Source organism: Dipodomys ordii, unplaced genomic scaffold (assembly GCF_000151885.1).
Source record: "Dipodomys ordii isolate 6190 unplaced genomic scaffold, Dord_2.0 Scaffold51, whole genome shotgun sequence".
In the NCBI taxonomy this organism is placed as follows: Eukaryota; Metazoa; Chordata; class Mammalia; order Rodentia; family Heteromyidae; genus Dipodomys; species Dipodomys ordii.
Window position 1 is genome coordinate 2,250,290 of NW_012267267.1, and position 13,478 is coordinate 2,263,767.

Genomic DNA, 13,478 nt, shown 5'->3' on the forward strand with positions numbered 1-13,478 from the left:
CTTCAGTTCAGGTAGAGTGCTCTACTACTTGAGTCACAGAGCCACTTCTGGTTTTCTGGTGGTTTATTTATTTGTCGGTTGTGGGGTCTGAACTCAGGGCCTGGACACTGTCCCTCAGCTCTTCAGCTCAAGGCTAGTGCTCCAGCACCAGAGCCACAGCGCCACTTCCAGCTTTTTCTGCTTATGTGGTGCTGAGGAATCAAACCCAGGGCCTAATGAATGCAAGACAAGCACTTTACCAGTAAGCCACCTTCCCAGCCCCTCTGATGGTTTATTGGAGATAAGAGTCTCTCAGGCTTTCCTGTCCAGGCTGGCTTTGAACTACAATCTTCAGATTTCAGCCCCCTGAGTAGCTAGGATTACAGGCATGAGCCACCAGCTTCTAGATTTTTTTTTTTTTTTGTGTGTGTGGTGGGTCCTGAACTTTGGGCCTGGCCGCTGCCCCTCAGCTCTTCAGCTCAAGGCTAGCACTCCACCACTTGAGCCACAGAATCACTTCTGGCTTTTTCTGCTTATGTGGTGCTGAGGAATTGAACCCAGAGCCTCATGCATGCAAGGCAAGCAAGAGTGCTTGCCACCTTGCCACTGAACCGCCTTTCCAGCCCCTGTTGTTGTGTTTTGTTGTTTTTGTTTTTGTCCTGGGGCTTGAACTTAGGGCTTGGGGGCTCTCCCTGAGCCTCTCTACTCTCAAGGCTGAGCCACAGCACCACTTCTGGCTTTTTCTGAGTAGTTTATTGGAGGTCTCACAGACTTTCCTACTCTTAGAACTGTGATTCTCGAATCTCAGCCTCTTGAGTAGTTAAGGTTACAGGCGTGAGCCATCAGTACAAAGCTTAACCTAGGTTTTCTGCCTGGATCTACCTCCAAAACCCTAGGGGAGACTGCAATGATTTTTTCCCCCATTTTCCAAGCCCCAGACAGGGTCTATGTATTTATTCTAGTCTGACCTTGAACTGAATTTCTTTTGCAACACCTGGCACTGGTGGCTCATGCCTGCTGTAATCCTAGCTACTCAGGAGGCCGAGATCTGAGGATCGTGGTTCAAAGCCAGCCCACGCAGGAAAGTCTGTGAGACTGTTATCTCCAATTAACCACCAGAAAACTGGAAGTGACACTGTGACTCAGTGGTAAATCACTTGCCTTGAGCTGAAGAGCTCAGGGATAGCGTCCAGGATCAGAGTTCAAGCCCCATGACCAACCAAAAAACCCAAAAAGATTGTTTTGCCTTAGTCTTTCAATGCTGGGACTATAGGTATGCAACACCACCACTCATTACTCCTCCTATGTCCTTGAAAGTAGAAACCTTAAATCTATTCAGGATGCTGAAATTTGAGGATCTCTAAGCCAGCCTGGGCAGGAAAGTCTGAGACTCTTTCTTTTTTCTTTTTGTCGGTTGTGGGGCTTGAACTCTGGGTCTGGGCGCTGTACCTAGGCAATTCAGCTCAAGGCAAACACTCTACCACTTGAACTACAGAGTCACTTCTGGTTTTCTGGTGGTTTATTGGAGATAAGAGTTTTATGGACTTTCCTGCCTGGGCTGGCTTTGAACCTTGATCCTCAGATCTCAGCCTCCTGAATAGCTAGGATTTCAGGTGTGAGCCACTGGTGCCTGGCTGAGACTCTTCTAACCACCAAAAGCTAGAAGTAGAACTATGGTTCAAGTGGTACATCACTAACCTTGAGTGAAAAAAGCTCAGGGATAGCAGCCAAATCCTAAGTTCAAGCCCCAGGAATGGTGCACACACAGAGAAATAAAAACCTTTTAGTATCACTCTTTTACTGAGAAACTTCCCATAGCCTGCTCTTAGTTAATGCCCCAACATTTTAATCATTTTCAAAAAATGGTTCTTAGTAGCTTCTTGGGCCTCTTTCCACTGGGCAATCCAAGCTAGGAGCATATTTGGGGAACCACTTTTTCCAATAATGCTCCTGTCTTGTGTCTTTACATGCTACTTTTGATTGGAATGAAGTATCTTTCCTATCTCCCTGGGCATGTGGTGAACTATATACTCCTCCCCACCCCTTTAGTGTCAATCCTGGGGCTTGAACTCAGGTGCTATCCCTGAGGTTCTTTTTTTCCCCTTAAGGCTAGTGCCCTACCACTTGAGCCACAGTTCCACTTCTGGTTTTTTGGTGGTTAATAGGAAATGAGACTTAAGGACTTTCCTGTTTGGGCAGGCTCTTTGAACTGCAGTCCTCAGCTCTCAGCTTCCTGAGTAGCTAGGATTATAGGTGTTAGTCACTGGCACCCAACTGGATTGTCTTTTAAATGAATAATTCATGTCTTACTCTTGTCTAATAAGGAATGTCTATTTCTCCATGTCCTCTAAGGAAGGGATAGAATCTTTCTCATCTTTGCAATTATCCCAGTGTTTAGCACAGTGCTTGCCTAGAGGTACCGACCTAAACCACATGGAAGTGTTCCATCCATCATTGAGCTTATCTCTGTGGCCTGCAATCATTAGGGGATCAAAAAATACAAAGTGAATGGCTGACTCCTTTCTTTTCTGCTGTCTGTGAGCTCTCCATCCTGGGCCTACAGGAGCCTAGATGACCCTCCAAGTAGCTTTGTTTCCTCTCTAGCAGTGGCCCCATTTACATTCCCTCCCTAAAATCATTCTCCCAACACCTTCCAGCATCTGCTTTGTCATCCTCCCTCTTTTTTATCCTTCCTGCTTCTCCTCTCCAAATATACCATGTGGTAGCACATGTGCCCTTTTCTCTTACTGGAATCTTTCTCTTCTTACCCCCCTATTACCTGATTAATACACTTTGGGACGATCTTCTCCTCCAAGAAGCCCAGAGAGTATTAACATTCTCTCCTGTTACTACTCTACCTTGTAACTAACTGTTCTGCACATCTGGTATAGAATTGCTCCTGTGTTTAGGCATCCACACTATCTACAAAGGTATCTGACACAAAGCAAGACTGCAATGTCTGCATGCTGAATCAAGACAACACATTCTAATAGGTCAGTAGTATCATCTTTCAGAGATACTCAGTTTTGGAATGGTAACATACTTTCTAGATGTAAAACACTATAGTTCTTTAAGTTTGTCATCTGTAGGAGTGATGAAATACACCTTCTAGGGTCATCACAGAAGTCAGATCAACAAATCCTGAAATCTACCCAGAACAACAGGTGGTACGCAGTGAGCATTACTTAGCCGTAGTGATCACAGCTACCATAGCCTCTGATGTTTGATCTCTTGTTAATTGGAGAAGACAGAGCCCACAGAAGCCCCAACAGCTAAATGCAGAGCTTCCCAGCCCAGAATCCCATACCTCTGACTCTCTGACGCACAAGCCAGAACAGGGAAAGAACCACAGGACACAGGCTTGTTGGGAGTATAAAAATAGGACTTTTTTTCTCTTATCACATCAATTATCAAAGAAAAAAAAACAATATGTAACAAAAATACAAAGCTCTGCTTTTTTTGTTTGTTTTTGTTTTTTGTCTGTTTTTGTTTTTTTTCTAACCCTCACCCAACCTGCCCCAACAGCCCCTTTGCCAGCGATCCCCTGGCTGAAGCCTTGAACTGTCCCTGGGATTTCCTGGGGCTCAGGAGAACCGGTGGTCCAGATCTCTCTGGGGGCTGGCAGAGTAAGAGTAGGCTTTGCCCAATACCAGGCGGTCCCGCAGCAGCTTGAAGAAGGCATAGTAGTTGCTGAAAAGGATCAAGGCCAGGGAGATGGTCTGGTGCCACTTTTCAGAGGACATTAAGGAGTATAGCTGGTAGACAATGACCGCGCCCTCCAGCAGCAGGAGGATGTTGAGGATCCGCAGGGGTTTGCTGAAAAAGAACTACCCAGGAAAGGGTAGGCATGGACCAGAAGGTATGCTCCAGAAAACTGCCTCTTCCATTGGGGGTGGGTAGGCCAGAGGCCAGTGAAGGGGACAAGGACTTGGGGCCCCATGCAGACTTGGGAAGGGAGAAAGACTTTGCAGAGTCTGGCAGGGACTTTGCCACCTCCTTTATCTTTCCTCTGGGCAAAGGTGCTGCTTCTACACAAGGCATTAAGATACTGTTCAACTTCTATCTCCTCCAGAAAGACGTTCCTGAGAGGTCTACTTGTGCTTTCAAACTCTTTTTCTGTACTAAAATCATCTTCTCTATATGTAATCCTTTTAGGTATCACTGGGCCTGAACATATTCAAATATTTTTGTTTCTTGTAAGGCTAGGAATTGAACCTGGGGCCTTAATGTATAAGATAAGTACTATTATATTTATTATATTATTGTATTGTTATATCCACTGCACAAATTACAATCTTATGGCATTGGCACAGAGATTTATTTATTTTGAGGTGCTGGAGATCAAAAGCATGTGAAGTTATTATAGACTCTGCAGCTTGAGAACCTACTACTTCCCATATAGTATTCCCAACTAGACTGGACATTTTCAAGGTACTCTTTTGTGAGGTTTTAGAACAAGGTATAGTATAGAACTAAAGAAAAATGTTCTGCTAAGTTGAGTGCTAAATTTCTAGGGATCTCAGTTTTACAGAGGTCAAGTTTCCTAAACCTTAAGAACTGCTGAAGAGGATGGCAGGAGGGGTGGCAGAATATGGGATACTTCAAGAGACCAGGATGTTAGACTCAGCTCTGCACTAACATGGTACAAGACTCTGAGTAGGGGCTGGGAAGGTGGCTCAGTGGTAGAGCGCTTGCCTTGCATGCTTGAGGCCCTGGGTTCGCTTCCTCAGCACTACATAAGCAAAAAAGAAAAGCTGAAAGTGGCGCTATGACTCAAGTGGTAGAGCGCTAGCCTTGAGCTGAATTGCTGAGGGACAGCGCCCAGGCCCAGAGTTCAGGCCCCACGACCGGACCCCAAAAAAACAAAAACAAAAACACAAGACTCTGAGTAGTTTCCTCCCTTTCTAGGCCTCAGATTTCTCAACTGCAAAATGAAGGTATGAGCCCAGATCAATGACTTCTCAAAGTGTGGTCCTTTGAGCTCCAGGTACCACGTGGTCCCTTAGGAGCATCACTGAGGCGAGTGGGAAGTAAAGGGACTTCCAATCCTGTCAAGTAGAGCAGTACCATGAAGGGGGGGGGGGATGGGAGGGGTGTTTTGATATAAATAAAATGGAGGCAGACTAGTAAGTAGTCCAGTTGGTTTTGCACAGCCCTTTACCATAGTGTTGAGTCTTAGGTTGTTACCATTAGTTCCCAGCTTTCCTAACAAGATACCTTTGAATAAGTTAAACTTTGTAAGCCAGTGGCAATATTTGAAAACAGAGACAGTTCTATTTCCCTCATGCACAAGTTCTAGGGGAGAAAAGTATATTGGAAGTGCTTAGCACAATGCCTGGCACACAGCAAGGAAAGATGATTATTATTTTCACCACCATGAGCTTCCATCCAGTATTCTGAAAGATCCATTACTAAAGTGAGCCTTAGTGACGCTGTCCTTGTGCTGGAAGTGGGCACTGTCTTCCTTAGAGTTTGAGATATAAGGCAAATAGCTTATCTTGAGGTGACATCATCTTCTGCTGACCCCACCTGCCCTTCCCACCCTCTTTGTCAGGGATGGAGACTCACGTGGAACCGGAAGTGGGAGACATCAGAAGGGATGGCCACATTGTAGTGGCCCACTGCTTTGTAGACATTCTTGCTATGCTTCACCAGCACACCCTGTGGCCACATGCACTCTTCAGTCCACCTGGAGGCACAGTCGAAGACGAGCCTTTATTTCGAGATCACACATGAAAAGGCATACCAGAAGATTGGGCACAGGGTGATCACCAGTGGTCTACTTTCATTTATATTGCTTAATAATACAGTAATTTTCCTTTGCTACCTCCCTTGCATGATGGGATAAGAACAGAGAAATTTACAGTACTAGGAATCAAAAAGTCTAAAGCTGAAAGACTATCAAGAAAACACTTAGGGCCAGGCACTGGTGGCTCATGCCTTTAATCCTAGCTACTCAGGAGGCTAAGATCTGAGAATCAAGGTTCAAAGCCAGCCCGGGCAGGAAAGTCCATGAAACTCTTATCTCCAATAAACCACAAGAAAACCAGAAGTGGTACTGTAGCTCAAGTAGTAGAGTGCTAGCCTTGAGCTGAAGAGCTGAGGGACAGCGCTCAAGCCCAGAGTTCAAGCCCCACGACTGACAAAAAAAAAAAAAAATAAGAAGAAAAGAAAATACTTAGGGACTGAGAATGTGGCTTAGTGGTGGAATATTTGCCTGGCATGCACAAAACCCTGAGTTTGATTCCTCAGTACCACAAAAACATAAAAAGCTGGAAGTGGCACTGTGGCTCAAGCAGTAGAATGCTAGACTTGAGCAAAAGCTCAGGGACAGTGCCCAGGCCCTGAGTTCAAGCCCTAGGACTGGCAAAAAAAAAAAGAAGGAAAACAAAACACTTTTAGCTGGGTGCTGGTGGCTCATGGCTGTAATCCTAGTTTCTTAGGAGGCTGAGATCTGAGGATCATGGTTGAAAGCCAGCCTGGGCAGTAAGGTCCATGAGCCTTATTTCCAATTAAATATAAAAAAATCCAGAAGTAGAGATGTGGCTCAAGTGGTAGAGCACTAGCCTTGAGTACAAATGTTTAGCAATAGTATCCAGGCCCAGAGTTCAGGCCCCAGGACTGGGAAAAGGACAAAGAAAGGAAGAAAAGGAGGAAAGGGGGGAGGAAGGAAATTTACCCTCTCTGGATGCATTTGCTTCATCTGGTCTCATCTCTAACCTCAAATCTGTCTGTGATACAGCTGCCAGGGTGGTTGCATAAGATACTAGGCTGAATTTGACTATGCTCTGCTTAAAATGGACTGAAGGATCTCTAGTATCTCTGGATTTGGCAAGGCCTCCGAGGTCCTGCATGGCCTCCCATGATGCCTACCATATAGCTCATGCACAGGCTCTGGGAGCTGTTCAGTTTCTCCAGCATACTGTACTGGTCATTCTCTGCATAAGCTGCCCCTTCAACTGGACTGACCTTCCTGATGCCTTATTCTCTGGCAAGCTCTTAAAGAGCTTCCGGTCTAATGAAGGAGAAAAATTATTACAGGCAGAAAAATTAGTCTAACCTGGGGCAAAGAATACTTTGATGAAGAGCTGCAGAAATTTTAGGCACCAAAAAGGAATGATCCAATCTGAAGGAAGGATAGCCCAGGACCCCAGGGTTCCTGAGCACAGTGACTTCCACTCTAGGTACAGTATTAGCTGGCAGCTAGGCTTCTTTTGCTTCATTCATCCTATTTGTGAACATGACTATTATCCCCACTAGCTGAATTTCTCATCGGTGATTTCCTCTCTGTGGCCCTCCTTCCCTGGGCAGGGTTCATTATCAACCAATTAAAGCACGATATCCAGGCACAGATCAGTGTTTCTAAAATACATCTGGTGTATACCCTCCATAGTTCAAAGTCCTTTAACGTTCTCCTCAAGCTATAGGTCAAAGTGCCAGCTCCTCTATCTAATACACAGTACTAATTCTGGGATGGACTACATCGAAACAAAGGTCTCCTGAAAGAGCAGGTGATCTAATGGCTAAGTGGATGAGTTGGCAGGAAAAAGAAGAATGAAGCAGTGAAAAAATGAATGCATGTGGGGCTGGGAAGGTGGCTCAGTGGTAGAGCGCTTGCCTTGCATGCATGAAGCCCTGGGTTCGACTCCTCAGCACCACATAAGCAAAAAGAAAAAAAAGCTAGAAGTGGCGCTGTGGTCAAGTGGTAGAGCGCTAGCCTTGAGCTGAAGAGCTGAGGGACAGCGTACAGGCCCAGAGTTCAGGCCCCATGACCGGACTCCCCCCCCCAAAAAAAATAGAATGCATGTATAAGGAAATGAGTCACCAGGTGAATAAATGACTCAGTGAATGCAGAGGTTTGTCACTGTCTTTCCTCCTGTTCCAGTACACTGCAAGCTTCCCAAGGACATAGAATAGGTTTGTCTTGGGCCCTAGCACATCACACTCTGGAAACAAGGTCTAATATACAAGACAAGATCAATAAACTATTCACTGGCTAACTGAATGAGTTAATGAGCAAGAAGGGCAAGTGATTCCAGACACTGACAAAAGGCGGGGCAGGGATTGGTTGGTCAGAAGAGGGTGGCAACTCACGGGTGCTGTAGCACATTGGAGCACAGGGCTGGATCCACTTTCTGCCAGCAGCCAAGATGGGCAGCAGCCTTATGCAGCAGGTCACAGTAGCTGGCAGGCAGCAGGTGCTGCATGAGAATCACTGAGGTACTGATGGACACCAGCAAAAAGAGCTCACAGGACCAACGCTTGTCATAGTAATGTGTATTCTGGGAACAGTAGAAGGTAGGTCAGATTCATAATGTCCATAATGGCTTCACTCCCTTTCCTTTCCCCAATTCTAACCTGCCTCAGAAATTAGGACAGTTCTAGAAAGACTTCAAGACAGAAACTAAGAATCAAACACATGGCTGGGAATGTGGCTTAGTGGTAGTGATTGCCTCTTTCCTGCTTGGGCTGGCTTTGAACCATGATCCTCAGAACTTAGCCTCTTGAGTATCTAGGATTACAGGTGTGAGCCACCAGCATGTGGCTTGAAGTAATGTTTTGAGTCTACTGCAGCTGACGTACACTTGAGGAATCCATAACAAGAAAGAATACATGAGCCTGGATTGTGGCTTAGTGGATTGAGTGCTTGCCTAGCATGCATGGGTTCGATTTCTCAGTAACACATCAACAGAAAAAGCCAGAAGTGGCACTTTGGCTCAAGTGGTTGAGTGCTGCTAGCCTTCAGCAAAAGCACTCAGGGATGGCACCCAGGTCCTTAGTTCAAGCCCAGGACTGGCAAAAAAATGGGGCTTGAACTTGAAGCCTGGACGCTGTCCCTGGGCTATCACTTGAGCTACAAGGCCAATTCTAGTTTTTCTGAGTAGTTTATTGGAGATACAGATTTTCCTATCTGGCTGGCTTTGAACTGTGATCCTCAAATCTTAGCCTCCTGAGTAGTCAAGATTACAACTGTGAGCCACCACTGCCTGGTTAGAATACAGTTGTTGTTTTTTGTTGTTGTTGTTTGCCAGTCCTGGGGCTTGAACTCTGGGCCTGGGCACTGTCCTTGAGCTTCTTTTGCTAAAGGCCAGCACTCTACCACTTGAGCCATAGTGCCCCTTCTGGATTTTTCTGTTTATACGGTAGAGGAATTGAACCCAGGTTTTCATGCATGCGAGGCAAGCACTCTTAACACTAAGCCACATTCCCAGCCCCATAGAATACAGATTTTTTTTTTTGTCAGTCGTGGGGCTTGAACTCTGGGCCTGGGCACTGTCCCTCAGCTCTCCAGCTCAAGGCAAGCGCTCTACCACTTGAGCTACAGCGCCACTTCTGGTTTTCTGGTGGTTTATTGGAGATAGGAGTCTCACGGTCTTTCCTGCCCGGGCTGGCTTTGAACTGCGATCCTCAGATCTCAGCCTCCTGAGTAGCTAGGATTACAGGTATGAGCCACCAGCGCCCGGCTAGAATACAGATTTTTTAAGTCGTTCAGATTTGGATAACTGCTGGCTTCCCTACTTAATGACAAAGTAAAATACTATGCTATATCTGTGCTAAAGCAGCCACTGGGATAAAAAATAAAGTTACTGTTCTTTGTTATCAAGTATTAAGAATAAAAACACTAAGCTGGGTGCCGATGGCTCACACCTGTAATCCTAGCTACTTAGGAGGCTGAGATCTGAAGACCGAGGTTCAAAGTCAGCCCAGGCAGGAAAGGCCATGAGACTCTTACTTCCAATAAATCATCAGAAAACTGGAAGTGGTGCTATAGCTCAAGTAGTAGAGTACTAGCCTTGAGCTGAAGCGTTGAAGGACAGCACCCAGGCCCAGAGTTCAAGCCCCATGACCAAAAAAAAAAAAGAATAAAAACAGTAGCTGGGTACTGGTAACTCATGCTACTGAGGAAGTTGAGATCTGAGGATCTTGGTTCAAAGTCAAACTGGACAGAAAAGTCCATGAGATTCTTAGCTTTAACCAGCAAAGTACCAGATTGGAGATGTGGTCCAAGTGGTAAAGCACCAGCAGCAGCAAAAAAGCTGAGTAAGAGTATACATCTCAAGTTTAAACCCTGGTACCAGCACCAAAAATAAACAAAACAAAACAACAACCACATAACAACCAGTTTTCCTTGTGATTGGATGACCTTGGGAAGTTCACTTTGTTTCAGAGAATCTTCTCTGAATTTTTTTTTGGTGGGGTCCGGTCATGGACCTGAACTCTGGGCATGGGCGCTGTCCCTCAGCTCTTCAACTCAAGGCTAGTGCTCTACCACGTGAGCCATAGCACCACTGCCAGCTTTTTTTTTTTTTTTTTCCGGGTCCGGTCGTGGAGCCTGAACTCTGGGCCTGGGTGCTGTCCCTCAGCTCTTCAGCTCAAGGCTAGTGCTCTACTACTTGAGCCACAGCGCCACTTCCAGCTTTTTTTCTTTTTGCTTATGTGGTGCTGAGGAATTGAACCCAGGGCCTCAGGCATGCAAGGCAAGCGCTCTACCACTGATCCACCTTCCCAGCCCTTCTTCTCTGCATTCTAAAATGAAGATAGTAGCAGAGTGCTAGATGCTCACACTTGTAATCCTAGCTGCTCAGGATGCTGAGATCTGAAAATCACAGTTGGAAACCAGCTAGGGGAAGGAAAAGTCCATGAGATGCTTATCTCTAATTAACCACCAAAAGCCTGGAAGTAGATCTGTAGCGTAAGTGGTAGAGTGCTAGCTTTGAGCAAAAGAAAAAAGCCCAGGGCTGGGCGCCGGTGGCTCACACCTGTAATCCTAGCTACTCAGGAGGCTGAGATCTGAGAATCGCGGTTCAAAGCCAGCCCGGGCAGGAAAGACAGTGAGACTTCTATCTCCAATAAACTACTAGAAAACCAGAAGTGGCGCTGTAGCTCAAGTGGTAGAGCGCTTGCCTTGAGCTGAAGAGCTGAAGGACAGTGCCCAGGCCCAGAGTTCAAGCCCCATGACCGACAAAAAAAAAAAAAAAAGCCCAGGTCCTGAGTTCAAGCCTTAGTATCAGCACAAAAACAAAAAAGAAACCCAGAAAACTAAAATGGAGTCAGTAGTCATTCCAGGTGTCTAGAAAAGAACTGATAGGATATCCCATAAAAACAGCAGGAAGCAGGAAGGCTTATGTGGGGCAAGCAGCAGGCTAAGGTCTGGGCCAGGCCCTCTCTCTTTTTGGGCTACATACCTTCACAAACCAGACAGGCACAAAGGCCACGTAATAGGCACTTAGCATGGAGCTAACCAGCACTTCCTTCATGCGCCAATTGAAGTCCATCTTGAGGAACTCCACTTCATTGCGAATGAGGCTAGGTGACAGGCAGCAGGCATGGGTGGGCATGGCTTCTGGGCCATAGAGCTGTCGGGTGTGCTGCTTCCATGTTTCACGCAGAGTCAGCAAGTAGTCTCGACTCCTCGCCAGGCCACTGACAGCCTCCCGTGGCCCCATAGAGGCCACGTGATTGAAGAGGTTTGTCTTGCGAAAATCATAGTTCAGCTGCAGAAATGGAATGTACATCCCGAACCTGCTGGGGAAGATGGTGTTGAGGACAGGCCTGATCACAGGCTAGGATCCCAACCCTCAGCTCCAGAGGAGACTATGCTTTTCCTTCTGGGCTATAGTCCTTCTGGATGGTCCATCCAGCTTCCCAGATAATGGCTACTCAACACGTTTTAACCTCCATGGTCTACTGACAACAAAAAATTATCATAATGGCCCACAATCAGTAGGCACAGTCTGTTTCAGGCACTACACTAAATTCTTTATACATATCCTCTTTTTTTTTCTTTTTTGTAAGTACAATGTACATTAGGTATTGTTATTTTGTCCCTTTTCAGCCAAGGAAGCTGTGGCTCAGTGGTATAGTAAGTTGCCACCCAAAGTTTACACAATTAGTAAGAAAGTAATAGAACTAGAGGCAGGGAACTGGTGGCTCACAGCTACAATCTTAGCTACTCAGACAGCCGAAATCTGAGGACTGCAATTTGGAGCCAGCATGAACAGCCAAATTGGGAAGACTCATCTCTAATTAACCAGCAAAAAGCCAGCAGTGGAGGTGTGGCTCAAATGGTAGAGTACAAGCCAACTGTAAGCAGAACAGCAGCAAGAGCCTGAGGCTCTCAGTTCAAATCTCAGTACTGGCACAAAAAAGAAAAAGAAATACAGTCAGAGGTCAGACACAACTCTGTGCAGTATCAAAGATCAAGATAAACACTAAAAAAATCATTATTAGTAATTAACAGAATACACAGTACCACCAAATTAATAGGAATAAGTTGTGCTTTTGAGTGTACACTTGAGAAGCAGATGTTTAGTATGTAGAGAAGAGCAGTTCAGAAACAAATTTTGAACTTTAATGGCACTGAAATGAACCCCTAAACAGTACATATCCCTCCCCCTAAGCAGCACACCTCAGGGAAGGCTGTAGCTAATAGCAAGGGGTTTTTTGAATGTGTGGTTAGTACAATAAGAAGAGAAAGCTAAATGGACCCATAGCTTGGAAGAATATGGTCAGTCCTCCCAGTATCTGAATTCTACATTGGCAGATTCAACCAACCACCAAATGAAAGTATCTAGGTCAGGCATGGTGGCTACGGAGAAGCTGAGATTTGGGGAAACAATTTGAAACCAGAACAGACAAAAAGGTAGCAAGATTTCATCTCAACCAATAAGCTGGGCATAGTGGTAAATGAGTATCATCCCAACCACAGAGGGGTATAAAACAGGAAGACAGAGGTCTAGGTTGATCTCAGAAGAAATGAAAGACCCTATTTGAAAATAACCAAAGCAAAAAGGGCTGGGAACACAGCTAAGTGGTAAAGTGCCTGCCTAGCAAGTGCAAGGCCCTGAGTGCAAATTCCTGTACTGCCAAAAAAGAAAAAAATCCAGAAATTTATTTTCTGACCTTTACTATTTCTTTTCTATCTCTGAACACCAACAGACTTTTTCTATAGCATTATTCTCTAGAGTACAGCAACTTGTCACACAGAATTTACCTTGCATTAGATATTAAAAGCAATCTTTGTGGTTGTTGTTGCTGTTGGGCTTGGGGCTTAAACAGGACCTGAGTGCTGTCCCTGAGCTTTTTGGCTCAAGGCTAGCGCTCTACCACTTGGAGCCACATTGCCACTTTCATTTATCTGATGGTTAATTGGAGATAAGAGTCTCACAAATTTTCCTGCCCAGGCTGGCTTTGAACTGCAATCCTCAGATCTCAGCCTCCTGAGTAGCTAGGATTACAAGCATGAGCCACCAGCTTAAAAGCAATCTAAAAATAAAAACAGAAAGAAATGTAGACACAATATCAAGTACACAGGAGAATGTGTGTAGGTAATTTGCATATATCATGCTATCTCATATGACAGACCTAAGCAGACTTGGGACTTTGTCATCAAAATATATGGGGTGGGGCTGGAAAGGTGGCTCAGTGGTAGAGCGCTTGCCTTGCATGCCTGAGGCCCTGGGTTCGATTCCTCAGCACCACATAAGCAAAAAGAAAAA

General features: G+C 45.5%; 1 protein-coding gene across 1 annotated transcript in view; it reads right to left on the minus strand.

The window, feature by feature from the left end:
• Positions 1-3,340: 3,340 nt before the first annotated feature.
• Positions 3,341-13,478, minus strand: part of Tmem39b (transmembrane protein 39B) — a 27,511-nt gene continuing 17,373 nt past the window's right edge. Inside the window, exons 6-9 of the mRNA XM_013020481.1 lie at positions 11,166-11,502; positions 8,074-8,261; positions 5,548-5,668; positions 3,341-3,806 (exon numbers count right to left, since the gene is read on the minus strand). Of these exons, the coding sequence (XP_012875935.1) occupies positions 3,564-3,806; positions 5,548-5,668; positions 8,074-8,261; positions 11,166-11,502 (889 nt within the window). The 3' untranslated portion in view covers positions 3,341-3,563. The remainder of the gene's footprint in view (positions 3,807-5,547; positions 5,669-8,073; positions 8,262-11,165; positions 11,503-13,478) is intronic.